The sequence below is a fragment of the Leptonychotes weddellii genome, chromosome X (assembly GCF_054177405.1).
Source record: "Leptonychotes weddellii isolate Sample4059 chromosome X, ASM5417740v2, whole genome shotgun sequence".
Lineage (NCBI taxonomy): Eukaryota > Metazoa > Chordata > Mammalia > Carnivora > Phocidae > Leptonychotes > Leptonychotes weddellii.
In genome coordinates, this window is record NC_138385.1 from 1,305,771 (window position 1) to 1,331,256 (window position 25,486).

Sequence of the window (25,486 nt, forward strand, 5' to 3'; positions counted from 1 at the left end):
GTCCTTTAAGAGGCCTCGGCTCACGGAGCAGCCGTGCGAGGGCGGGGGTGGGGGGGGGGGGAAGAGACAGTGACGTCACCCGACTCCGCCCCCTCGCCCGACCGCCGCTGCCGCCATGTTTAGTTGTTACTTCTTCACACAAGATGGCGGCTCCCAGGGAGGAGGCATGAGCGCCCTGCCGTTACCGCTCCTTCTGCCGTACAGTTGCCACTTCGGGGCCTAACTCTGGCTCTTTGGAGCGGCTCCTGTGGGAAGGAGTCATAAGGAGGGAAGCGAGGATCGGACGCTGCCTTGCGTTTGGTTTGCAGTGGAAGAACTGACCCAGGAGGAAGAGAATAGGGGGGAAGGGGGAGTTAGTCTCAAGATGGCGGCTCCCAGGGCGGCAGGCGCAGCCTGAGCAGCAGAGGCGGACTTGGGGGAGAGGTTCGAGACCTCACGAGCTGTACGGCGCAAGTCTCCGAGCAGCCCCCGAGCATTCGAGTTCGTTCCATTGGCCTCCGGCGCGCCTCTGTTCCTTACGAGTGTCGAGGCTGTTTCGGGAGCGGAGGCTGCACTAAGCGCTGGGCGGGGAAGCGGGACGGTCTCAAGATGGCGGCTCCCACAATTGTGGTGTGAGCGCCGGCGGGGCTGGGACAACCGCGGTGCTTGTGGCTCCTTTCCACCCGCCCCGGAAGCCGGCCAGTGCAGGGGACTTGGGGGGTGTGGGAACCGGGCCGGGGCTCCGCCATTTCCGGCGGGGGAGGGCTACGACTGAGGAAGGGAGGAGAGAGAGGCGGCTCAAGATGGCGGCTCCCAGGGCCTCCCGCCCGAGCTTGTAAGCGGGAGCGTCCGAGCGAGTAGTCAGGGCGGCGAGACTTGGCGGCCTCCAGCTTCTCGGGGCTAGGCGCTCGAAAGTTTCGGGAGGCTCTTGAAGAGACGGGGTGAGCTAGAAGAAGGGGAAGAGCCGAAGGGAAGGAGGGTAGTTAAGATGGCGGCCTCCATGGAGCCGTCCACCGCTGTGTGAGGAACCGCTTCTCCGTGAGAGCTACCTTAGACGAAAGGGGGTGTGTGTGAGAGGAATTGGGGGGCTCCCTTCCCGCTAGGTGACTTTTTCCCACTACGGCCTTTCCCGGAACTATGGCTTCGGCCGTGTCGCCCGCCAACTCGCCGGCGGTTCTCCTGCAGCCCCGCTGGAAGCGAGTGGTGGGCTGGTCGGGTCCAGTGCCCCGGCCCCGCCACGGCCACCGAGCCGTGGCCATCAAGGAACTCATCGTGGTGTTTGGCGGCGGGAACGAGGGGATAGTGGACGAACTGCACGTGTACAACACGGGTGAGTGCAAAGCCCGCTGGGTCCTGGGATCTTTCCCTCCCTCCCTCCATCTCCTCCCTCTCCCTCTCCCTCTTCTTCCCTCCCTCCCTCTCCTCCTCCTTCCCCCCTCTCTCCCTCCTCCCCTCCCTCCTCTCCCCCTCCCTCCCCTCTTTTCTCTTCCCCTCCCCTCCTGCCTTCTCTCCCTCCCTTTCCTCCCTCTCCCTCCGCACTGATCAGCTCTCTCTGTTCCGCGACCCTTTGCTCAGCCCGGCTTCTCTGCTTTTTCCTTCTCTCTCCCCGTTCTTCCACTGCCCCTCCCCCCCGGCTCCTGTATTTGAGGAGTGCTTTTCATTATCCGAGAGAAATTCTCCAGTCCGGTTGGTGAGGGGGCGGGGGCGTCGCCGGCGTAGACTTGAGACACACACCGTTACCCCGCCGGGCGGGCGGGCTGGCGGATGCGTCCCTTTGGCGCAGGCAGAGTCCCACCCCCTTCCTCCCTCCTCCTGCGCCTGCTCAGCTCTTCTTCATCTTTGATGCTTATTCGGGAGAAATGACAGGCTTCTAGATTACGGATTAGGGGCAGAGTTGAGCACCCTAATCCCGACGTGGTGGGGGGGGGTTGTGTGCCCTGCTGGGTAACCGTCTCGGAGGTTGTGCAGGAGCCTTGGGCACTCACAGATAGGGCGGCATTGCTGTCTCCCCCTTTCGCCGTTTACTTCTGTAGTGTTTTTCTCTTCGGGTTGCTTCTTTTCTTGATCTAGGGCCCTCCAGTGTAGGAGGTGAAATCCAGTGATCCGTAGTGGGCTCGGTGGGTCCTTACCTTTTCTCCTTCTGTGAGGTTGACGTTACCTTGCCCATTTTCATACCTCCCCCAAACCCAGGGTGTCGTTGATTGGGAGGACTGTGATTCCTCCGGACACAGAAAGCTGCTGTGCGTGCCCTTTGCCTAGCGTCCTTGCTAGCTCTGGGACTGGGCCGCATCCTCCTGCGGCCTCTTGCCCGTAGTGGCCCCTTTGGCCTGCTTTGCACACCGTGTTGCTTCCTGTTGAAGGGACCATGGCACACAGCACCTCGCCTTGCTCGGAAGGAGGGGCTAGGCATTCTCCCTGAGGCCAGTGGGCCCGCGTGCACTCATCTGGGGGAAAAGCACAGGCTGGCTGCGAGCACACACACACACCCAGCCACACACCTGTCAGTGGTCTTTTAGGAAGTCCCCCTCTGCAGCGGGGGGATGCGTTCAGCTTGGTGGTGGCCAGGAGCTGTTTTCCAGCTCTTCCCCCGGCATCGCATCTAGCAGAGTCCATTTGCTCCAGGTCCATTCTTTCCCACGGCTCTGGCAATACCAGGTCCTTGAATCTGGGCACGTCCTCCCAGCTTTGAGGTTGCTCTGGGGTGGGGAGCTGGCACCCAAGGGAGAAGGTGGTTAGCGTGGTGAGGGTTGGGTGCTCCCCTCTCCCTCCCCTGAGGCTGTGTGTGCAGCTTTCTCTGCTCCCTGTAGGTTGTTGCCCCTACTAAATTGACTGAAATTTCAAAGGCTGGTGGGTTGCTGGTGACCCTTTGCATTCCGGGTCTCAGCACCTGTTGCCCCCAGCGAGGCTGGGCTGGTTGGTGGTGCCCTGTGCCAGCTCAGACAGCTGCGGCGGCGGCAGTTCGCTCAGTAAGGTAAGGCTGAGGGGCAGGGCTGTTTCAGAGAGGCCGCTGCCCTGAGCAGAACCTTCTAAACTCTTTGGACTGACTTGATTCTCATAAGGCCTGGAGCAGGCTCCTTAACAGGGAAATACAATTTTAGAAAGTAGGGCAGGGGCCTAATTACCATCAGCTCTTAAAGTCCACTGCTTCCAGGGGCTTCTGCATATTCATTAGTTTATTAAAATGAATTGGCCCCTTTGAGCTTAATTCATTTCCCATCTGCAAGGGTAATGTCATGTAGTAGAGGGTAGCCAGCCTTCCAAAGGGCTGCAGCCCTGGATTTCCCCAGGTTAGCAGTTTGGAAACTGCGCTAATCAACTCCTCAGGCAACTTCTCAGGAGAGCCACTAGCAGACCCAACTCCCCGTTCCTCTGAGGGTTTGCTCATTATTTGAACGGAGCAGGAATTTGTCCAGCGTTTGGTGTCTGCTTGTGGTTCTTGTAGCTGCAAGGTTCTTGCGTTCTCCTCGGGAGAGATGCCCCTCTTCCACCAGTGAAGGCACGGACACGGGGTCCTGGGGGCCTTAGCTGTTGCCTCGACAGCTGCCCTTCTGCTTGCCGTTGTTTTGTTTTAAATCAGGTCAGAGCATATCCTCCTTATGCCTCTTCTCTTGCACTTTTCCTTTTGTGGGGTGAGAGACCTTGTGGAGAGAGAGCTGATCTGGCTGGAAGCATTCCCTGTTGCTAAGATAAATGGCTCTAGGGGGCGCGTTCGGGGCGTGTGTGAGCACTTTGCTGTCTTGGTTAGCTCAGTGATCTGGGGGTGACATTTGAAGGGTGTATGTCCTTCCTCTTTGGCGACAGCTATCACAGCAGCTGTGGGACACTTGACTGGCCTTTGGGAGGTCTTGAGGTAGCTACTCTCCTTGGCCTTAGAAAATTTTATCTCACTGTAGCAAAGCGGATTATGGAGAGGACCTGGTCCTGACGGTGGGGTGTGCCCTGGCGAGGGGAGGGTGTGGCTGGTCACCAAACCAGTTGCCCAAGGCTGGTCTGCCTCAGTGGTTCTTTAACGTCTGGTGACTGTTGGCAGCTGCAAGGAGCCTTGGAAAACATCTAGTGGAACTTCCTTGTTTTTGCACATGAGGAAATTGGGGTCCGAGAGGGGAAGTGACAGGTTTAGGGTCACCCTGACAGCTGGTGGTAGGGTCATGCAGGAGCGCTTAGAGTACAGATCTTCATGGAGACAGTTGGGCTGTCTGTTCCTTCAGTTAACAGGCACAGGCCACCGCCTTGGAAACACCTTCCTGTGCCTCTGTCCCTGTAGCGAATTGGCCGCTAAGTTAGGCTCTTCTCACGTCTGCCCCCCTCCATTCTGAGACCTCCTCTCTTCTAACTCAGCTCTTGCAGTCACTTCCTGATTGGGCCTGTTAGTTTCATTTGTCAGGAAATCCTGTTCACCCTTCAAGGCCTGGCTCCAAATTCACCTCTTCTGAGAAGCCCCCTCTGCCACATTGCCCTCTTCTGTGCTCCCAAGCTCGGGCGTGCTGCAGCCGTGTCCCGGGCCGCTCCTCCCATCGTGAATGGAGGGCACGGGGGCCTTCCTGCTAGATTGGGAGCTGGCGGGTGAGAGCGGGCTTGTCTGTGCCTCCCTGCGCTTGGCCTTGTGTCCGCCACGCAGGAAGTGCTGTGGTGTGACAGAGCGAACAAAAAGGCCACCGGTGGACTGTCTCCCCAGCTGTGTGGTACAGTCTCTAGGGGGTGATGCGTAGAGGTTGACAGGAGCGACTACAGATGGAGGGGGCCAGTGGGGAAAGGGGTGGGGCAGCTGATAAAACCCCAAAGCTGCGGTCTCAGGCTTGCCGAGGAGAGAGAAGATGGAGTCATGTTTCTGGTCATCCCACGAAGGGTCCTGTGTGCAGGTGGCCTCCTCTCCTCAAACCCGTTCCCGGCTGAGCGCACTGACAAGCCAGAGCGAATGGAGAATGTGGGACCCAGAGGTTGGGTTACAAGATGCCCCGCTCGATGAGCTAGAGATAATATGATCACGGGGCGACTGAGAGCAGCTGGTGTGTTCGAGACGGCGGCTGTGCCATCTCACGGGCAGAACTGGGGCTGTGGCTTCATACCAGAAACGGGTGCTGCCCGACAGACTGCTCTCGACAGCAGTGTGGAGGGCCCCTGCCCCGAGTGTTCCAGAACAAAATCAGCTCTTTTTTTTTTTTTTTTAAGATTTTATTCATTTATTTGACAGAGATAGTGAGAGAGGGAACACAAGCAGGGCGAGTGGGAGAGGGAGAAGCAGGCTTCCCGCGGAGCAGGGAGCCCGATGCAGGGCTTGATCCCAGGACCCTGAGATCATGACCTTGGCATGACGCTTAACGACCGAGCCACCCAGGCGCCCCTAGATCAGCTCTTCTTAAATGAGCTGGCAATCATGAGCTCTTGGGACGTCACTTCTAGCCTGGCCAGCTGGGCCGGTGATTCGAGCACGATGGGAAAGCTGTGGGTTGACCCTGCTTGCCATGTAGCTTTGTCAGAGTCCTGACCGCCGGCCCGTGATGGCTCCATAGCTCTGTGGAGCAGCTGGGAGGGTGCTCAGGTGAGTGAGGGCGGCCGACGGCTCCCTGTACGTGGGGCCCCTGGGTGGGTACCTAGTGATTGCTTTTAAGTTGGTGACGAGGTATCGCTTCTCGGCCTTTTGGCTAAGATCAAGTGTAAGTTGGTGACGAGGTTCTTGTCTGTGTCTGTTTTGCTCTGTGACCTCAGGTAAGTAAGTCACTTCCCCTCCTGGGCTCCGTTCCTTTATCAACTGAGGGGGCTTGGCTGAGGCAGTCTCCAAGGCTGCTTTTAGCTTTTAGCTCAGTAACTTGGATGGAACTCCGTCTCTTCCAATGTGTGCCTGGTCGTTCGCCTCGGCGGTTCTTGGTTGCTTTTTCGCAGTGGGGATGACAGTGCGGCGGTGAGCCAGGACCCAGGGTCTGGGCGCACGCACATGCCAGAGGCGCTGCACCTCTACCAGGAAAGTGGCAGACGGCCGGGGGCGGGGGGGGGTTGCTGCTGCTCATCCTGGAGTCCCGGTGACGCCAGTGAACCATGGAGGAGGGGTAGGTGGCACGGGGGAGGATCAACAGCCTGTTCCAAACCAACCTGTAGAGTTTGGGTAGCGGTGAGCGGCAGGGGCACTTTTACCCCAGGAAAGGCCGTAACTCTCAGGAGGTACAGTGTGCTTTTAGGTGAGGACAGACCTTTTGGCTGACGTGTATGTAGGACTTGTCACCTAGTGTGCAGGAGAGATGTATCAAGGACCAAGTTAAGTACATGCCTATACAGAAAGGCTGAGAAGCAGTTGAGCAGCTGGGGCCTCCCAAGGCCCTCCCCGTGGGATGTTCCTAACCCCCATTCAGACTCCAGGGCTGCTCATGCTCCGGTACCTTGTCCACCCACCAGGTGCTTCAGTCTCAAGTCACTCACATTTGACCAAAAGCAGTTTAGGCGTGTGGAATCACGCATCTGGTGCCCAGTTTGAGGTTTTTGGAGGGAGTGTGGCATGTTGTTTGGGGACAGTCCTTTATTTATTTGTTTGTTTATTTTTAAAGATTTTACTTATTTGACAGAGAGAGAGAGAGAGACACAGCAAGAGAGGGAACACAAGCAGGGGCAGAGGGTGAGGGAGAAGCAGGCTCCCCGCCGAGCAGGGAGCCCAATGTGGGTCAATCCCAGGACTCCAGGATCATGACCTGAGCCGAAGGCAGACATCTAATGACTGAGCCACCCAGGTGCCCCAGGGATAGTCCTTTAAATAATGTGTAATGAAAAGGATCCCTCAAAAGAGGAGGATGTGCGCCCTCTGACTTCTTTGGAAGGCCCTGGCATGGCAGGTGTACGGGGAGCTGAACCCAGGATGCAAGCCTGAAGTGAGGGGAGGAGTGGGGTGCTGGGTGGAGCAAGGGAGGGCTTCTCATTCACCCTCTTCTTTGGTGGTGGCCTCCTCACCCCACCCCCACTTAGAGGTGATGGATTTGGGGGAAGCTTTTGCAGCCACCACTTCTGGCTTTCAGGAATGTTGTAGATCAGCATGGGTGTGACATGAGGGGAAGGGTGGATGTTGTGGACCATCACCTAGGAGACACCAGCAGAGATTGATTCTTTCCCCCGCCCCGCGCCCCCCCCCCCCCGGCTTTCCTCAGCCAGCAGGCTGGGCTGCCTTGATTGGCCTCCCTCAGCTGGCCACAGTCACTCTTTGAGCCACTTAGAGGTGTAGCCCTGCGCCCCCAGGAAGAGGTGCACAGGGCCACTGAGAGGGTATTTCGGGTGTTAGACATTTCTTTCCAATATTGGACCCACTGAGCGGTAAGGGAAGGAAGTCAGTGGCCACATTCCCAGAAGCTAGTGAATTATCCTGGTTAGTGACTTCCTGCTTATTAAGACAACCTTGATGAGAAGCTGGGTGACTGCAGGCTGTTTTGAGGTGGTCTCTGAGGTCATGGGGCTTAGAAAATGGCTTGGATGGAGGGCTGGCCCCTCCTTTCTCAGACCACGTTTTGCAGGCTGCTGGATTTGGGGAGTAAGAGGAGTGGGGCCTCTGGTTCTTAAGACTTCCTGAGGTGTTCTGACTTCTGCTTCCTTTCGTTCCCCAGCGACTAACCAGTGGTTCATCCCAGCCGTGAGAGGGGACATTCCCCCCGGGTGTGCAGCCTATGGCTTCGTGTGTGATGGGACTCGCCTGCTGGTGTTTGGTGGGATGGTGGAGTATGGGAAATATAGCAATGACCTCTATGAGCTTCAGGTAATGGCCCACAGTGTGCTCCCAATGTTTGGGTGGGAGGGGAGGCTGCAGGACCTTCCTACTCCATTCAGGTGCCTACCCACCCCCCCCCGACTCCTCCCTCCACAACAAATGGCCCAGGCCCTGATGGTGACCAGCTCATCCCTGATTCAATCCCTGAGTCTTGATTTTGCAGGCAAGCCGGTGGGAATGGAAGAGACTCAAAGCAAAGACGCCCAAAAACGGACCCCCTCCGTGTCCTCGGCTTGGGCACAGCTTCTCCCTTGTGGGCAACAAGTGCTACCTGTTTGGGGGTCTGGCCAACGATAGTGAGGACCCCAAGAACAACATTCCGAGGTGAGGCTTTGTCCTCTTCATGTGGAATCGTGAGGGTGGGTGTGCTTCACCACATACCAGCCAACCCCACCGTGCCGAGTCCCTTTCTTCTGTGAAATGAGAGGGTGACGCTAGAGACCCTGTAGGGAGCTTTCTGGCTCTGAGGTCTCTAACCCAGAGGAGGTGGCATGGCAGGAGGGCTGGGCCAGGAGGTCAAAACCCACCTTGCCTTCAGCTGGTCCCTGCTCCTCAGACCAAGTTAGAGCTGGCGCTTTCCTTCCTAGCCTTTGCTGCCTGCAGTCTTAGTGATGGTATTTTCCAAGGCCAGGGGCCGAGTACCTTTCTGAAGTCTGAAGGTGGTCCCAAACTGGCACCCCCTTTTACCCCAGGAGGCCCTAGTATGGTCCCCAGTTTTGTGTGCGAGGCGGCTCAGCACACCCCATCTCACTGCTCCTCTTGGACTCACACTCATCCTTGGGAGCTTCTGGCAGCCCCTTCTCAGGGCCAGGGGTAGAAGAACTTAGAGTTCGTGTAACTTAGCACCCTTTGTCTCCGAAGGAGTCTGCTGTTCACCCCTAGGAGCTGGTGAGGCCTCTGGTGCGTGGAGTCAGGGCTTGCCGTAACTGGCCTTTCTCCCCTAGGTACCTGAATGACTTATACATCCTGGAATTGCGGCCAGGCTCCGGAGTGGTAGCCTGGGACATCCCCATCACTTACGGCGTCCTGCCTCCACCCCGGGAGTCACATACTGCTGTGGTCTACACTGAGAAAGACAATAAGAAGTCCAAGCTGGTGATCTATGGAGGGATGAGTGGCTGCAGACTGGGGGACCTCTGGACCCTGGACATTGGTAAGACGTGGGTGCTGCCGGCGTGGGGTGGGGAGACGGAGTTAGCGTGCCGCTTAGCTCCTTCTCCTTGTCGTGGCAGGGTGGGAGCAGGACCCTGTTGGTGGCTGTGCTCTTTGCCCTGAGCTTGTGGCATTGCTTTTAAGAAAGAGCAAGGCTTGGGCGCCTGGGTGGCTCAGTTGGTTGAGCGACTGCCTTCGGCTCAGGTCATGATCCTGGAGTCCCTGGATCGAGTCCCGCATCGGGCTCCCTGCTCGGCAGGGAGCCTGCTTCTCCCTCTGACCCTCCCCCCTCTCATGTACTCTCTCTCTCTCTCATTCTCGCTCTCTCAAATAAATAAATAAATAAATAAATCTTTAAAAAAAAAAGAAAAGAAAGAGCAAGGCTCAGCTGGCTCAGTTGGTCTGCTTTCTCAGAGGAGGATAAGGGGAAGGGGGTAAAGGCCTTTCTAAGATGGAATTGACTAGATGAGGTAGCATTTGTCCCTGTCAACTTGTCAGTGATGAGACTGTAACAGGAGTGACGCACCTTGGTCTCTCACAGTCAAATGGGATATTGAGAGACCCATGAGACCTCCGGGGACAACTTGGGCTCGTAACCAGGGTGGATATCAGGAGTGGTTGAAAAAAGGTCAAGTTTTTGGCCTGAAGGAAGGCTGAGGGGAGAAGCTGTGTCTGCAGGGTTACGTTGAACTGTAGATCAGCGTTGGCACTCAAAGGAAACCGTTTACTGTGAGCGAAATTCCTAGCAGCACAGCGCTTGCCAACGCTCGGTCCATAGACAGTGGAGGCAGCGTGGGGGTGGACGCATTTCGTGGAGAGCAGGGTGTGGAGTGCGGTGCCTTTTGAGGATGCGCTTTTCACTCCAGCCCGAACCCCCGAGAGCAGTGCTGGCTCATAGCAGGTGCTCAGTAAGTGTCAGACGAGATGCGCTTGCCAGGATTGCGAACCGAGCTTGGGAAATGCTGGAACCTGGTGACCAGAGGGCCTCTTTGGGCTGTAGGGAGGCCAGGCATGGAATTCTTGCACTTGGTGGGCACCCACCTTCTAGAGCCTTCCCTGAACCTGGGGAACAGCCTCTGGGGCGGAGGGCCCGAGTCTGACCTAGTGTAGGTAACCCTCCCTTCTCCGTTGCTCTGCACAGAGACTCTGACGTGGAATAAGCCCAGTCTCAGCGGGGTGGCACCTCTTCCTCGAAGCCTTCACTCAGCCACAACCATAGGAAACAAGTGAGTAGCTGGCCATGGCTTTTCTCTTCCTAGCCCACCCCCGCCCCCAAAGGGCTCTCAGTTTTGTTCCTGCAATTCCTAAGGCCTGAGGAGGCCTCTTTCTGGTTGGGCTGGCCTTCCGCAGCCCCGTCTTTACATTACGACCCCGGGAGACCAAGAAAGACTCGGGGTAGAGGGGCGCAGACTGTTCTAGATATTCTCCACAAGCAGCTGGGTGTCTTTGTCAACACCAAGGTCCCAAAGCGCATATGAGAGCGATGGGGACTGAGGTGAGCTTTAGATGAGCTAAGTAACGATGCCACGTGGTGGAGGTGACACAGTTCTTGTGAGAGCTGAGCCACCACGGAGAGGGCTGCATCAAGAGCTTTCATGCATCCCGGGGGACTCTCCTGGGGAGAGCTGGAGGACCAGGCGTGTTTAGAACTTTCTGGATGGAAGAGGTGGCCTCTAGCTTGGCACCTCCTCTACAACCCTCTCCTACTCTTCCCTCCCTCGTCCCAGAATGTACGTGTTTGGTGGCTGGGTGCCTCTCGTCATGGATGACGTCAAAGTGGCCACACACGAGAAGGAGTGGAAGTGTACCAACACACTGGCTTGTCTCAACCTGGGTATGGCCTCCTCGGGCTCGGAGTGGCCTGCGGAGGGCTGCGGGAGGCTGGCCCTCCTCAGTCCCGAGAGCTGTGTGGGGTGTGCAGGGAGTGAAGCTGCTTCTAAGGCCCGTGCCTCTAGAATCCACGAGAAGTAGCCACTGGTCAGAGCACTCTGAGGGATGCTCGCTTTCATGTTTTGAATAGGCTCTTTTCCTACATGTGGTCCGACATCTGAAAGTACAAAAGCTTAACCGTGCAGAGCCTCCCTCCCGCCCCCCCATTCTGCAGAGGCAGCCGTGTTGGGGGCTTGTCATCCACCCCACAGGGACTCTTCTACATATACCAGCATCGTTTGTAGGTTCCTTTATAAACAAACAAACACAACGGCAGCCTGCTCTCCGCAGCGCCGCGCCTGGCCTTTTCGGTTTATTCTGTCTTGGAGACCATCCCAGCCCCGCACGGCGAGCGGCCTCATTCTTTTGAATTGCTATCAAGGTGTTGAAACTTGCACAGACGCTGCTCCGTGAGTATCCTTGCACTGTTCTCGCCTACGTGCAAGTGCATTTGAAGGGTAAAGACCTAAAGGTAGACTCGCTGTTGAAGGCCGTTGCCAAGCCGTCCTGCACAGAGGCTGTACCCACGTAGGTGCCCCTGGCACCTGGCAGCGCCGGTAGAGTGCTCTTCACCAGGTCTGATAGGTGACTGACTCTCTCCCCCCGGGCCCGCCCCCAGCCCCCCGACCCCCACCCCGGCTCACCTGGAGCCCCGGCTGCAACAGGCAGGAGAATCAAACTGCCAGGCGCCTTACGGTTTCAGTTTGCATTTTTCTCACTTTGAGTGAGGGTATGTATTTCTCCTTAGAGCCTTCTGTCGCCTTTTCCATAACTCGCGTTCCTCTGTGCCCGTCTCTTTCTATAGGCTCTTGTGTTGTTTGATGTGCGAGAAGTGAAACCTTTGGCTGTTCGTTTCAAATAGCTTTCCCAGTTTGTAGTTTGTGGTTTATAATTTTATCTTTCACGGTCTTTTTGCCACACTGAGTTATTTTTCGTTTGTTTGTTTTTAGTTTAGTAATCTTTGATGACTTCCTGTTTTCTAATTCCCTATCCCTGACAGCCAAAGGCCAAAGGGCCACTGGGGGTTGTGGGTTCCTCTACCCCCTTGCTGACCTCCCCCTGCCACCCTCCCCAGATACCATGGCCTGGGAGACCATCCTGATGGACACGCTGGAGGACAATATTCCTCGGGCCCGAGCTGGCCACTGTGCTGTAGCCATCAATACCCGCCTGTACATATGGAGTGGGCGCGACGGCTACCGAAAGGCCTGGAACAACCAGGTCTGCTGCAAGGACCTCTGGTACCTGGAGACAGGTAAGGCAGCTGGATAGGAGCCAGAGGCCGCCACAGCCCAGCTGAGGCCCGGGGTGGGGCCTCATGCCGGTCCCCCTTCTCACCAGCTGCGCTCTCTCACAGAAAAGCCACCGCCCCCGGCCCGGGTACAGCTGGTACGAGCCAACACCAACTCCCTGGAGGTGAGCTGGGGGGCAGTGGCGACAGCCGACAGTTACCTTCTGCAGCTCCAGAAATATGACATTCCTGCCACGGCTGCTACTGCCACCTCCCCCACACCCAATCCAGTCCCGTCTGTGCCTGCCAACCCTCCCAAGAGCCCTGCCCCAGCAGCAGCCGCACCTGCCGTGCAGCCGCTGACCCAAGTAGGCATCACGCTCCTGCCCCAGGCTGCCGCCGCGCCCCCGACCACCACCACCATCCAGGTCTTGCCGACAGTGCCTGGCAGCTCGATTTCCGTGCCCACTGCAGCCAGGACTCAAGGTGAGCGGGGGGCCTGGCACTTTGCCTGAGGGTAGGGGCTAGCCCAGCAGGAGATGGTGTGCCTGAGCGAGGGCTGCTGAAGACAGCACGCCTGATGGTCATCGGCACCGGCTCGGGCCGTGGAGCGCTGGGGCGGAGCCAGTCCCCGAGGTTGTCTGGAAGGACCGTACGGGACGCACAAGCGGGTCACGGAAGCGCTTCACGTTTACACACTGAACGCAGCAGAGGTCTGGGGCTCCGCTGATGGCCGCCTGCTTCCCTCGCCAGGTGTTCCCGCTGTTCTGAAAGTCACCGGTCCTCAGGCAACAACAGGAACCCCATTGGTCACCATGCGACCTGCCAGCCAGGCTGGGAAAGCCCCCGTCACCGTGACCTCCCTTCCTGCAGGCGTGCGAATGGTTGTGCCAACGCAGAGTGCCCAGGGGACGGTGAGGAGCCATCGGGTAGGGTGGGACTTCCTAGTGATCGATGGCGCCCAGCCTGGGCTTTTCTCGGTTGCGGAGCGCAGGGGAGGCAACCTGTCATTACTGAGTTAATAATAAATTAATAAGCTAATGCTTCAGGAGGACCTCCCTGCTGTCTGAATCTGACTCACACAAGGGCATCCTAAGCATGAACTTTGTTGTTTGGAAGCCTGAGGGGAGAATCTAGCCAGCTGGGGTTTGACCCGGCGCCAGGAGGGGAGAGCTCTACCTGACTCCGTGGTCTTTAGAAAAGACCTAGAGGGCGCCTGGGTGGCTCAGTTGGTTAAGCGACTGCCTTCGGCTCAGGTCGTGATCCTGGAGTCCCGGGATCGAGTCCCGCATCGGGCTCCCTGTTTGGCGGGGAGTCTGCTTCTCCCTTTGACCCTCCTCCCTCTCATGCTCTCTGTTTCTCATTCTCTCTCTCTCTCAAATAAATAAATAAAATCTTTAAAAAAAAAAAAAAAAAAAAAAGACCTAGAGCTTCTGGCAGACGCTGGCCAGTGGCAGGAGGCCGGGCTGGGGCCGAGAGGAATGCTGGGCCAGGAGGGAGGCTCCCTGGGCAGGGCTGAGCGTCTCGCTGGGCTCTGCCGAAGCGTCCGGAGCAGGGAGCTCGGTGGCCTCAGTGCCCTTCTGTGGGCTCATGCATGCTGTGCCCACCGCAGGTGATCGGCAGCAGCCCACAGATGAGCGGTATGGCTGCGCTGGCGGCCGCGGCCGCTGCCACACAGAAGATCCCTCCTTCCTCGGCGCCCACGGTGCTGAGTGTCCCGGCGGGCACCACCATCGTCAAAACCGTGGCTGTGACGCCTGGCACCACCACCCTCCCGGCTACCGTAAAGGTGGCCTCCTCGCCAGTCATGGTGAGCACTCCTCAGGCCTGAATCGGAGCCAGCAGCCTTGGGGCTGTTGGCCCATAACTGCTGCTCGCCGTGGGCTGTGGAACAAGAGGTTACTTTGGGGGCTGGGACAGCCTTAGGCTAGGTGTGCCGTCTGCCAGTGTCCTCCCTTGCTTTACTAAAGGAAAGGTAAACCAAGCCGAGCCGTTCTGCAGGTGGGTTGGTGGGGGAGGTAGGACAGCACGCAGCGGGGGGGAGGGGGCCGTGGGCCTGCCAGGACATTCTGGGCGGGGGCTCGGACTCTCTGTCCTGCTCATCGGCCGTCTCTGCCCCTTCAAGGTGAGCAACCCAGCCACTCGAATGCTGAAGACTGCAGCTGCCCAGGTGGGGACGTCAGTCTCCTCTGCTGCCAACACATCCACCCGCCCCATCATCACAGTGCACAAGTCAGGGACTGTGACAGTGGCCCAGCAAGCCCAGGTGGTGACCACAGTGGTGGGTGGAGTCACCAAGACCATCACCCTGGTGAAGAGCCCCATCTCTGTCCCAGGAGGCAGTGCTCTGGTGAGTGACAGGCGCCACCCTGCTACACGTGACAGCTACCAGGTTGTGGCGCTGCCACACTCTTGATTGGTTGCCATGTCACTCCTTGCTCCATCCTTTCCTTTTTAGATTTCCAACCTGGGCAAAGTGATGTCAGTGGTTCAGACCAAACCGGTTCAGACTTCGGCAGTCACGGGCCAGGCATCTACGGGCCCAGTGACTCAGATCATCCAGGTGAGCTTGTGGGCCCCAGACTCTGACACAAGTGGGGGGCACTGGGCCGCAGGAAGAACTCGCCTCCCTGCGTAGAGAAGATCTCAAGCACGTGTGGCACAGAGAGTCCTGTGGCTTGGTCCCGTCTCTCCCAGTCTTCAGAACATTCCATGAGCTGCTCGGGCCACCAGTAGAGAGTGGCCAGGGCAGACTTTGTGTCAGACTTTCGATCCTGGCGATGATGCCAGTTCACCTTGTCCTCTACCTGTTTTGCTCTTGCAGACCAAAGGGCCCCTGCCGGCCGGGACCATCCTGAAGCTAGTGACCTCCGCAGATGGCAAGCCCACCACCATCATCACTACCACGCAGGCCAGCGGGGCTGGGACTAAGCCCACCATCCTGGGCATCAGCAGCGTGTCCCCGAGCACCACCAAGCCTGGCACGACCACCATCATCAAGACCATCCCCATGTCGGCCATCATCACGCAGGCTGGTGCCACAGGTAGGGGCCGCCCCCAGGGCACGGGCGAGGAGGGAGGCTGAGGCCACAGGGGCGGGCGCAGGCTGAGGCCACAGGGGCAGGCGGAGGCTGGGCTGTGGCGTGCTCTTGCTTTTGTTCTGCTTTTCCTCTCTTTTTCTCTCGCCTTTGAATCAAGGGGTGGTGGGTGGGAGGGCGTGAGGGAGATGGGCAAAGGGTACTGACATAGAGGAGCCCCTGAGGCCAAGCCGCCCCTCTCCTGTCCAGGCGTGACCAGCAGTCCTGGCATCAAGTCCCCCATCACCATCATCACCACCAAAGTGATGACTTCGGGAACAGGAGCACCTGCCAAAATCATCACAGCTGTCCCTAAAATCGCCACTGGCCACGGGCAGCAAGGAGTGACTCAGGTGAGGCATGCCTGGCCCTCCCCTCCCCCCAGTGTCCAGCCCAGGACCCCAGCAGGCCACACGTGTCCTCCTGAGGGGCCCGGGAGGGGGCGGCACAGGGTCTGGGCAACCTTGGAGTGACATGGGGGCGCTTTCCTCTGGCATTCCAGGTGGTGCTAAAGGGGGCCCCTGGACAGCCGGGCACCATCCTCCGTACCGTGCCCATGGGGGGTGTCCGCCTGGTCACTCCTGTCACTGTCTCTGCCGTCAAGCCAGCTGTCACCACGTTGGTTGTGAAGGGCACCACAGGTGTGTAGCTTAGATGCTGGGCCCGCCTTTCCATGGGAGAGGTGCCCACTCCCAGCCTTCTGTTCCCCTGGGGTGTGCTCCACATCTGCCCGTGTCCTGGCCCCACCAGGGGAAAAGCTGCTGGCAGGGGAAAGGCCCCAGCCACGGGCCTTACCCCACCCCTGCCCCCTTCCCCTCCAGGCGTCACAACCCTCGGCACAGTGACAGGCACCGTTTCCACCAGCCTTGCCGGAGCTGGGGGCCACAGTACCAGCGCCTCCCTGGCCACACCCATCACCACCTTGGGCACCATCGCCACCCTCTCTAGCCAGGTGATCAACCCCACTGCCATCACCGTGTCAGCTGCACAGACCACGCTGACGGCGGCCGGCGGGCTCACCACCCCCACCATCACCATGCAGGTAGGACAGCTGGGAGAGCGCGGGGGTGGGCGGGTGCGCGTCCCGGACTCTGTGTGCGCACGGATGAGCCACAGCCCGAGGCTCCTGCTCTCCGTCTTGGGGCCCCACGCCAGGCCCTCTTTTCCTCACCCGCGTGGACCCCGGGGGGCGGGGGTGGGGGAGGGCGCTTCCCTGTTGCACCACTGGGATTCTTAGTCACCGTCTGACCGTCGTGTCAGGACGTTAGGTCTTAGGCGGTTCTAGTTTTTGAACACCCGGCAGACGTTTTCTCTTACAACATAGAGGATGCGACAATTTCTCTTCCTGCATACGTAGCGTTTTTTTCTTTTCGTGCATCTTAAGCTGAATTTGTGGAAGAGGCAAAGCATCTGGGGCTCCGTCCCTGACCAAGGGCTGGCCCCAGCCTCGGACCCGACCCCACAGCCCCTTCCCAGTCCCCATGGCCTGTGAGGTGAGGCCGTGCCTCTTCCCTGGTCCCTGAGCAAGTCAGTGTCTGGGGGTCAGAGGGAGAGCAGGTCCTGGCTTTACCAGGGCTGTCGCTTTAGGAACTGAGGGGATGGTCCCCCCAGCACGGGTAACGCTGTAGGATGGCCGGAGGGACAGACCGGAAGTTACAGAAGTAACCCTTCCCGTCTGTCCTCTCCCCTAGCCTGTCTCCCAGCCTACCCAGGTGACTCTCATCACGGCACCCAGTGGCGTCGAGGCCCAGCCTGTGCATGACCTCCCCGTGTCCATTCTGGCCTCGCCTACTACAGAGCAGCCCACGGCCACGGTCACCATTGCTGACTCGGGCCAGGGGGAGGTGCAGCCAGGCACCGTGACGCTGGTCTGCTCCAACCCGCCCTGCGAGACGCACGAGACGGGCACCACCAACACGGCCACCACCACCGTCGTGGCTAACCTCGGGGGGCAGCCCCAGCCCGCGCAAGTGCAGTTCGTCTGTGACAAGCAGGAGGCCGCTGCTTCTCTCGTGACCCCAGCCGTAGGGCAGCAGAACGGCGGCGTGGTGCGCGTCTGCTCCAACCCGCCCTGCGAGACCCACGAGACGGGCACCACGCACACGGCCACCACCGCCACGGCCAACATGGCTGGGCAGCACGCGTGCTCCAACCCGCCCTGCGAGACGCACGAGACGGGCACCACCAGCACCGCCACCACGGCCGTGGCCGGCATCAGCGCCGGCCAGCAGCGAGATGCCCGGCGTGCCTGCGTGGCCGGCCCCGCGGCCGCCGTGCTGCGCGTGAGCGCGGCTGCCGGGCCGTCGGAGGGAGCCCAGGGCTCCGCGCAGCCCTCGTGCCAAACGCGCCAGACCAGCGTGACGAGCAGCACCATGACTGTGATGGCCACCGGAGCGGCCCCGTGCGCGGCTGGCCCGCTCCTCGGGCCGGGCCTGGCGGCGGGGGCCGGCGGCCACGGCCCTGCTTTCGTGCAGCTGGCTCCCGTGAGCGGCCAGGTCAGAGCCGGCGTCCTCGGAGGCAAGGATGGCCCCGTGGCCGGCCTGAGCCCGCTGCTGGCTGCGGGGCGCCAGCTGGAGGCCCACCACACGCACACAACCAACACCCCCACCGTGGTCCGCTCCGCCATGGGCGCCGGGGCGCCCGCGTACGAGAGCTCGCCGGGCGCCGCCGTGACTGTGACGGCCCTGGAAGCGCTGCTGTGCCCCTCGGCCCCCGTGAGCCAAGTGTGCTCCAACCCGCCCTGCGAGACCCACGAGACGGGCACCACCAGCACTGCCACTACCTCGAACGCGGGCAGCGCCCAGCGGGTCTGCTCCAACCCGCCCTGCGAGACCCACGAGACGGGCACCACGCACACGCCCACCACGGCCACCTCCAGCGGGGGTGCGGGCCAGCCCGAGGGGGGGCAGCAGCCCCCTGCCGGCCGCCCCTGTGAGACCCACCAGACCACTTCCACTGGTACCACCATGTCCGTCAGTGTGGGTGCCCTGCTCCCCGATACCGTTCCCTCCCACAGGACCCTAGAGTCCGGCCTGGAGGTGGCAGCAGCGGCCACCGTCGCCCCCCAGGCCGCTGCTTCGTTGCTGGCTCCCTTCCCGACACAGAGGGTCTGCTCCAACCCCCCCTGTGAGACGCACGAGACCGGGACCACGCACACGGCCACCACGGTCACCTCCAACATGAGCTCGAACCAAGGTGAGTGAAGATACCCTCGTGGCGTTCGTCGTCTCCTGGAGCCCAGGGCTCAGAGGCCGAGGAGGGGGTGGTAACTAAAAGATCCACCTGGCCAGAGGCCAGTAGTTTGATTTCTTGGGGCCCGGTGTCCCCTGTGGCGCAAAGCCAAGCTAGAGGCCCTGGGGCTCCTGCTGACCTGCGCTGCTGCCCCCCCCCCCCACGCCCCCCTCTCCACGCACACACAGGTCCCTGCTGGCCTAGTACTTGTCACCTTTCTCTCTGCTTGCTTCCCTCCCCTACAGATCCCCCACCAGCCGCCAGTGACCAGGGAGAGGTGGAGAGCACCCAGGGTGACAGCGTGAACATCACCGGCTCCAGTGCCGTTACAACGACCGTGTCCTCTACGCTGACGCGGGCTGTGACCACTGTGACACAGTCCACGCCGGTCCCGGGCCCCTCGGTGCCGGTAAGAGCCCCAGGAGGATCCCCTGTGTCTCCTCCCTGCTGCCCGCTGCACTTTTGGCCTGTGCTGTTCCAGACTCGGACACCAGGTGTCACTCTCGCACCAGGCACAGGGCCGCTGCTCGTTCCCTCTTCCCTCTTCCTGATCGTAAAAGGGCAGCCTGGGGCATCATAGGATAGGAGGCAGGGGTCTCCTGGGCCCCAGCGTCTCGGAGACGCTTTGATTTCCGTAGTTGTTTCCCGTGGCTTGTTTGGCTATAAACTGTAGGAGTGACATGGCAGGAGCCGGAGTGCCCCTTTGGCTAGACCAGGATGCGTCTCTGAGGATGGGTGAAAATCGGCCAGGTCCCAAGGGTCTCCCATCTTGCCGCACCCCTCCCCCCCCCCCCCGCATTGCTCAGTCACCTGCTGCCCTCCCCATCAGATGGGGTGATGCTGGTCACGGAGAATGAAAAACCAGGTCTCCAGGGAAAGATGAAGGCTGCCTGGCTCTGGCCACTCTCTCCTCCCCTCTGACGGGGGCTTCTCTCCCTTTCTAGAAGATCTCATCAATGACTGAGGCTACCCCAGGGGCTCTGACCACCGAAGTCCCCATCCCGGCCACGATAACAGTGACCATAGCCAACACAGAAACTTCTGACATGCCCTTCTCTGCTGTTGACATCCTGCAGCCCCCAGAGGAACTCCAGGCCTCGCCAGGGCCTCGCCAGCAGCTGCCGCCACGGCAACTCCTGCAGCCCGCCTCCACACCCCTGATGGGGGAGTCCGCCGAGGTCCTGTCAGCCTCCCAGACCCCTGAGCTCCAAGCCGCCGTGGATCTGAGCAGTACAGGGGACCCGTCTTCGGGCCAGGAGCCTGCCAGCTCAGCTGTGGTGGCCACTGTGGTGGTCCAGCCGCCCCCGCCCACACAGTCTGAAGTAGACCAGTTGTCCCTTCCCCAGGAGCTGATGGCTGAGGCCCAGGCGGGCACCACCACCCTCATGGTGACGGGGCTCACCCCTGAGGAGCTGGCGGTGACTGCTGCTGCCGAAGCGGCCGCTCAGGCCGCAGCCACGGAGGAGGCCCAGGCCCTGGCCATCCAGGCGGTGCTCCAGGCCGCACAGCAGGCCGTCATGGGTAGGTGCTGGGCGGGGGGGGCTCACCGCAGCTTCTTAAGTCCAGGCCAGACGGGAGCCCTGAGGGGAAGATGGGCCTCTCGGGAGGAGCAAGGACAGGGGGTTGTGGAGCCTCCCTGCCAGCCTGGCATGAGTTAGACGTGACTGGGAGGGCGGGCCCAGCGGCTGGGCTGGACTTGGCATCCAAGGTGTAGGCAGAGCCCCTTGGTATGGGGAGGGCAGGGTGCAGGTGGGCCAGGAAGTGAGGCCCACGGCCATCCCAGCTGCCCCCAGGGGACCCTAGGCTAGGAGGGGAGCGGCGGTGGGGCTGGGCCACCCCGGCTGGCACTCCTCTTGAGTAGCGTGTGTGTGTGTGTGTGTGTGTCCCCCCCCCGGAGCAGGCACCGGGGAGCCCATGGACACGGCCGAGGCAGCGGCGGCTGTGACGCAGGCGGAGCTGGGCCACCTGTCGGCTGAAGGCCAGGAGGGCCAGGCTACCACCATCCCCATCGTGCTGACGCAGCAGGAGCTGGCGGCCCTGGTCCAGCAGCAGCAGCAGCTGCAAGAGGCGCAGGCCCAGCAGCAGCACCACCACCTCCCCACCGAGGCCTTGGCCCCTGCCGACAGCCTCAATGACCCGACCATCGAGAGCAATTGCCTCAGTGAGCTGGCCGCGGCCGTCCCCAGCACCGTGGCCCTGCTGCCCTCCACGGCCACTGAGAGTAAGCAGGAGGGCCCCCCCCCCCCGGCCACGTGCACCTGTCCTCCGGCACTACCCCCTCCTCCCCCACCCCGGGAGCTGTGCTGACTGGGGAGAAAAGGTCTGGGGGCGAGCGTCTGGGTCCTTCCACACAGACATAACCAGTACAGTCTGGCCCAAGGGAAGGGCTCCCCACACAGAAGCCAGGTCTCTGGGGCCACTCCCACTGATGTCTTTCTTCTTCACAGGCCTGGCTCCATCCAACACATTTGTGGCCCCCCAGCCGGTGGTGGTAGCCAGCCCCGCAAAGCTGCAGGCTGCGGCTACCCTGACTGAAGTGGCCAATGGCATCGAGTCCCTGGGTGTGGTGAGTCTGGTGTGATGGGGTTTCAGGGGATGCTGCCTCTGGGCCCCAAAGGCTGACGGTTTGATCTCCGTCCCGTCTTCCAGAAGCCAGACCTACCGCCCCCGCCCAGCAAAGCGCCTGTGAAGAAGGAGAACCAGTGGTTTGATGTGGGGGTCATTAAGGGTACCAATGTAATGGTGACACACTATTTCCTGCCACCAGATGATGCTGTCCCTTCTGACGTAAGTTTTCCTGGGAGCCGACGCCCTCGGGTGGGTGGATCCTGGCCATGAGGCAGGTACCAGGGCTCGTGGGAACTTCTGAAGCTCCCCAGAGGTGCCTTCCATCTTGGGGCTGGCCCGAGGACAGCCAGGTGTAGAGCCTTTTGCACACACTTCCTTTTCTCGTGGCTCTCGAAGCTGCAAAGAAGCCCAGTGCTAGTTCTCTCTCGCCATTGCTGCTCTCCTGCCCCGTCCCCGGGATGGGAAACTGCTGTGCTGGCCCCGGAGCCCAACCCCAGAGCTGCTCTCTCGACAGTGGGTTTTAGGTCACCTTTTTTTCTCTCTCTTCCTGTTTTTCCGGCCTCTTTCCCCAGGATGACTCGGGCACCGTCCCCGACTACAACCAGCTGAAGAAGCAGGAGCTGCAGCCGGGCACAGCCTATAAGTTCCGAGTTGCTGGGATCAACGCCTGCGGCCGGGGGCCCTTCAGCGAGATCTCAGCCTTTAAGACCTGTCTGCCTGGTTTCCCAGGGGCCCCCTGTGCCATTAAGATCAGCAAAGTGAGTCTTGCCGTGGGGCGACCCTGTGCCCAGCTGGAGTCGAGCAGGCCTAGCCCGAATCCGTACACTGGGAGCTCCCTTCTTGTCGGGCCAGGTCTGGGGTGCAGCTTCTGGTCCTGTCACCAGTTGCTGGGATGGGATGAGGGTAAATTCCTTCCCCTCCCTGTCTTCGTCCTCCCTCTCTCTGACATGGCAGCTAGTGTTCAGTGAGGGTCTATTACCTGCCACGCTCAACATGTTTTTTTATCCAATCCTTCAACATCCTGAGGAGGTCTGGGATCTGATGAGGAAACTGAGGCAGCAAGAGGCTAAGTGCCAAGTCACACAGTCGGTGGCAGAGCAGGTGAAGGGAGGCTGTGCTTTGAGTCCCCGTTCAGGTTACTTCGTCATTCCGTCAGGCTGCCTTCCGGGTCGGGGCGGGCGAGGCCATGTCCTCAGAGCTCCTTGCATCTGCTGTGAAATAGCTCTGTTGTGTCAGGAACAGGGGTGAGGTCCCAGCAGTCAGATCTGGGAGCTGCGGAGTGTTCTCGCTCCTCTGTTCCTGGACAGGCAGAGTGAGATAGCCACAAGGGCCACAGACAGCAGGGCTTGACCTCTGGCCCCTTGGTTCTAGAGTCCAGATGGTGCTCACCTCACCTGGGAGCCGCCGTCTGTGACCTCTGGCAAGATCATCGAGTACTCGGTGTACCTGGCCATCCAGAGCTCGCAGGCCGGTGGTGAGCCCAAGAGTTCCACCCCGGCCCAGCTGGCCTTCATGCGGGTGTACTGCGGGCCCAGCCCCTCCTGCCTGGTGCAATCCTCCAGCCTCTCCAACGCCCACATCGACTACACCACCAAGCCCGCCATCATCTTCCGCATTGCCGCCCGCAATGAGAAGGGCTATGGCCCGGCCACCCAAGTGAGGTGGTTGCAAGGTGGGTATCGTTCAGGAGGCTCCTTGGGCAAGCATCACGTGAGGTGGGGTGACACAGCTCCAAGCTGGACTGGAGAGCTTTACATGAGGGAGTTGAGGGAGATCACCTAGGGTGGGTGCTATGGAGGGGTCTCGTAGGGGGCACCTCGCCTCATCTGCAGGTTTGGGGAAAGCTGTCCCAGAGGTGTTTTGAGGTGAGATGGGGGACTGTACGAATTTCAAGTAGGAGGTACAAGGTGACGCCCAAGTCCAGGGGGCAGGGTGGGAAATGGACGCCCCAGGATGCCCTGTCGGGCTTCACGCCAGTTCCCATGAGGCCGACCAGGGAGAACCGTTGAGGGCCTCTACCTGGGCCTAGGGCGACTGCGAGAGGTGGCGCACACAGGAGGGGCCGTCACTCTCCACAGGCCTCTGTAGGGTGTGGGCAGGGTGCCCCTGTCTCCTCCACTCTCGTTCTCTTGGCCTGTGGGCTGCTGTGTGGCTGAAGTCGGCCGGCCCTCCCACCTCGCCGAGCTGCTTACCACTCCGTCTTTGCTTTCAGAAACCAGTAAAGACAGCTCTGGCGCCAAGCCAGCCAGCAAGCGGCCCATGTCCTCTCCGGAAATGTAAGCAGGAAGCCCCTTTTGGGAACCTTCTAAGGCTGGGGGTAGACAGCTACTGGGAGGGGGCTCTGCTCACAGGGTGTGAGCTTGTGTGAGGCCCACCTGTGGTTTCCCAGCATCATCAGGACCCATGCTGACGCTTTCTATTTCCTTTTTCTTGTCTTCTTCCAAGGAAATCCGCTCCAAAGAAATCTAAGGCAGATGGTCAGTGAGAGGCAGCTCCCCTGCACCTGGATTGTTCGCCAGACCCCCCCCCTTCTGCTTCAGGAACGCCACCTGCCAGGGCCCACCCATCCTACCCACCCGGCGCTCACACTTCACCCTCAGGAGCCACTGGCCGCCGCCACTCATTCTCTCTCTCTCTCTGTTTTTGAAATAATCTCAAGAAAGCACATTTTACCATTGCTGTGGGAGGAAGCAGAAGGCAGATCTGGAAGAGCAGTGAGCAAGTGAGACAAGTGTGCCCTCCTCCCCTCTTCTCCTTACCAGTGCCCTCCTCTGGGAGCTGAGCAAGCCTGGAATTCTGAGGCCCTCGAGGGAGCTCGACAGACGCTTCGGATGAAGCGGCCGAGACGCAGAGAACGGAATGCACGCGCCTTCCAGCACCCGCACGCCTCTTGCAGTTTGTCACCTTGGTCCTGAGGGGGGGCAGCCAAGGGCGGGAGGGGCTGCAGCATGGAAGCAGAAGAAAGGCTCGCCCCCCCCCCCCGCCCCCAGCTCCCCTCCCCTGCCTCTGCTCCGAGAAGATTGGCAGGGCACCCGTGCACTCGATGTCCATCTGGTTCCATTTTCCTTTGTTATTTTTGGGTATCCTGCCACCTCCCGACCCTGGGCTTCAGCTTTGTCCAACCCCGTCTCAGCGGCCTTCGTACTCCCACCCCTTGCCCCTTCCTTCTTCTTTCCCAGTTAGAGAGCTAGAAAGGAAGAAGAAAGAAAGAAAGGGGGAAGAATGAGCCCGTGGTGGCCTGAGCAGTGTTCTGTGCAAATCTCCTGACTCCCAGCGGGGCGTAGAGTAGCCCCCACCGAGCCTGGCTTTGGCCCCTGGGTCGGGGCTAGGGGCCACACCACCAACTGCTGCATTTGTTGTATTTTTTTTAAGTTGGAATTGATGAAGTTAACATTTTTATTGTAATTTTAGCCTTAGTGTGTGGGGTTTTGTCCCTTTTTTTGTTGTTGTTGTTAGCTGTGTACAGAATGTGTATCTTTTTTTTTTTTTTTTTTTTTAACTTTTACTTTTTTCTCCTTGGCTAAGCCTTGGCAGGGATCTTTCTGGAAGAAAAGCTGGGGGCAGCTGGCACAGGAGAGGCGTGGATTCTCCCCTGCGGGCCTGGTGTTGGTTGCCTGGCCCAATTTCCTCTTGCTGGCCCCTGCCGTCTGCCCCTTTGCTTGTCCCCAGGCCTCTGGGACAAAGGAGGGGTGAGCTGTCAAACCTCACTCCCCATGGGTGATTGCTCTACACCTGTAGGATTGAGCTTGAGAGTCTGCTGGAGCCTAAAGTCAGGTTTCTGAGGAGGAGCAGGTGCTGGGTTCGCAGGGCTCTCAACATCCTCCCCACCCCCCTCCCTATGACCCCCCCCTCCCCCCCAGCCCCCAGGCTCCCTCCTTGGCAAACTGGCTTAGAGTATCTGCCACCCTCAACTGCTGCTTCCTGCAGCCACGCCCTCCAGGCGAAAGTGTCAAAAGGGGTGGGGTGAGGGGTTGGGGGGCAACTCCCATCTCAGAGAGCAGCCTGGGAGAGCAGATGTGTGGTGTCACCCAGGAGAGACCGTGGGGAAGCAGCAGGCTACCAGCACCAGTTCTGTGAATTTACAGGGCCACGGCCATCCTCCCAGGGCCGAATTTGGGAGGCTTGGGGCACTTCTTAGTGTGGCTCGTGAGACAGCTTTCTGCCCCACACCCAAGCTTTAGGCACTGAGCAAGGCTTGCCAGCGGGTTGTGCAGAAGGATTTAAAGCGAGCAGTCAATCTTTTCAGACCCCCCCATCTCTGCCCTGGAGATGAGCTGCAGTGAGGGGCCCGGCCTCTGCAGACCCCTGCCACTGGCCCGCACCTTCTGGGGCCTCTGGTTTGTTGTATTATAGTATATTTCGCTGTGGAAAATGTCACGTTTAGTCAGTCACCTTGGAGCCCACTCGCCTGGTCCTGTTGTTTTCCCTGTCCCTTCTCCTGAGCGCCCTTTGATTTCTCTCATTTCTGAGAACAGTACGCCCCGTTCATCTATTGTAGAGTAACCCCCGTGACTCAATATTACCATAGTGCGATGTCGTTTTGTGCTATTTTGAACAATTAAAAGACTTTTTTTGAAATAA

The 25,486-nt window shown here is 59.8% G+C and overlaps 1 protein-coding gene across 8 annotated transcripts; it reads left to right on the top strand.

The window, feature by feature from the left end:
- Nucleotides 1–89: 89 nt before the first annotated feature.
- HCFC1 (host cell factor C1) lies at nt 90–25,486 on the top strand. Of its 8 annotated transcripts, none has more exons than XM_081808036.1 (26): nt 90–1,309; nt 7,557–7,705; nt 7,881–8,041; nt 8,662–8,870; nt 10,011–10,095; nt 10,597–10,703; nt 11,874–12,053; nt 12,156–12,515; nt 12,783–12,943; nt 13,642–13,839; nt 14,155–14,379; nt 14,488–14,592; nt 14,854–15,073; nt 15,317–15,459; nt 15,609–15,747; nt 15,928–16,148; nt 16,798–18,301; nt 18,583–18,746; nt 19,285–19,858; nt 20,235–20,558; nt 20,785–20,903; nt 20,987–21,124; nt 21,478–21,663; nt 22,277–22,577; nt 23,118–23,181; nt 23,351–25,486. In XM_081808036.1, exons 1-26 carry the CDS (start codon nt 1,117–1,119, stop codon nt 23,388–23,390), a joined length of 6,270 nt encoding a protein of 2,089 aa, XP_081664162.1. In that variant the 5' UTR covers nt 90–1,116; the 3' UTR covers nt 23,391–25,486. The 8 variants fall into 8 exon arrangements, with proteins under 8 accessions (XP_081664162.1, XP_081664159.1, XP_081664163.1 ...); XM_081808033.1 differs by having other exon boundaries at nt 91–1,309; nt 19,282–19,858; XM_081808037.1 differs by having other exon boundaries at nt 91–1,309; nt 20,238–20,558.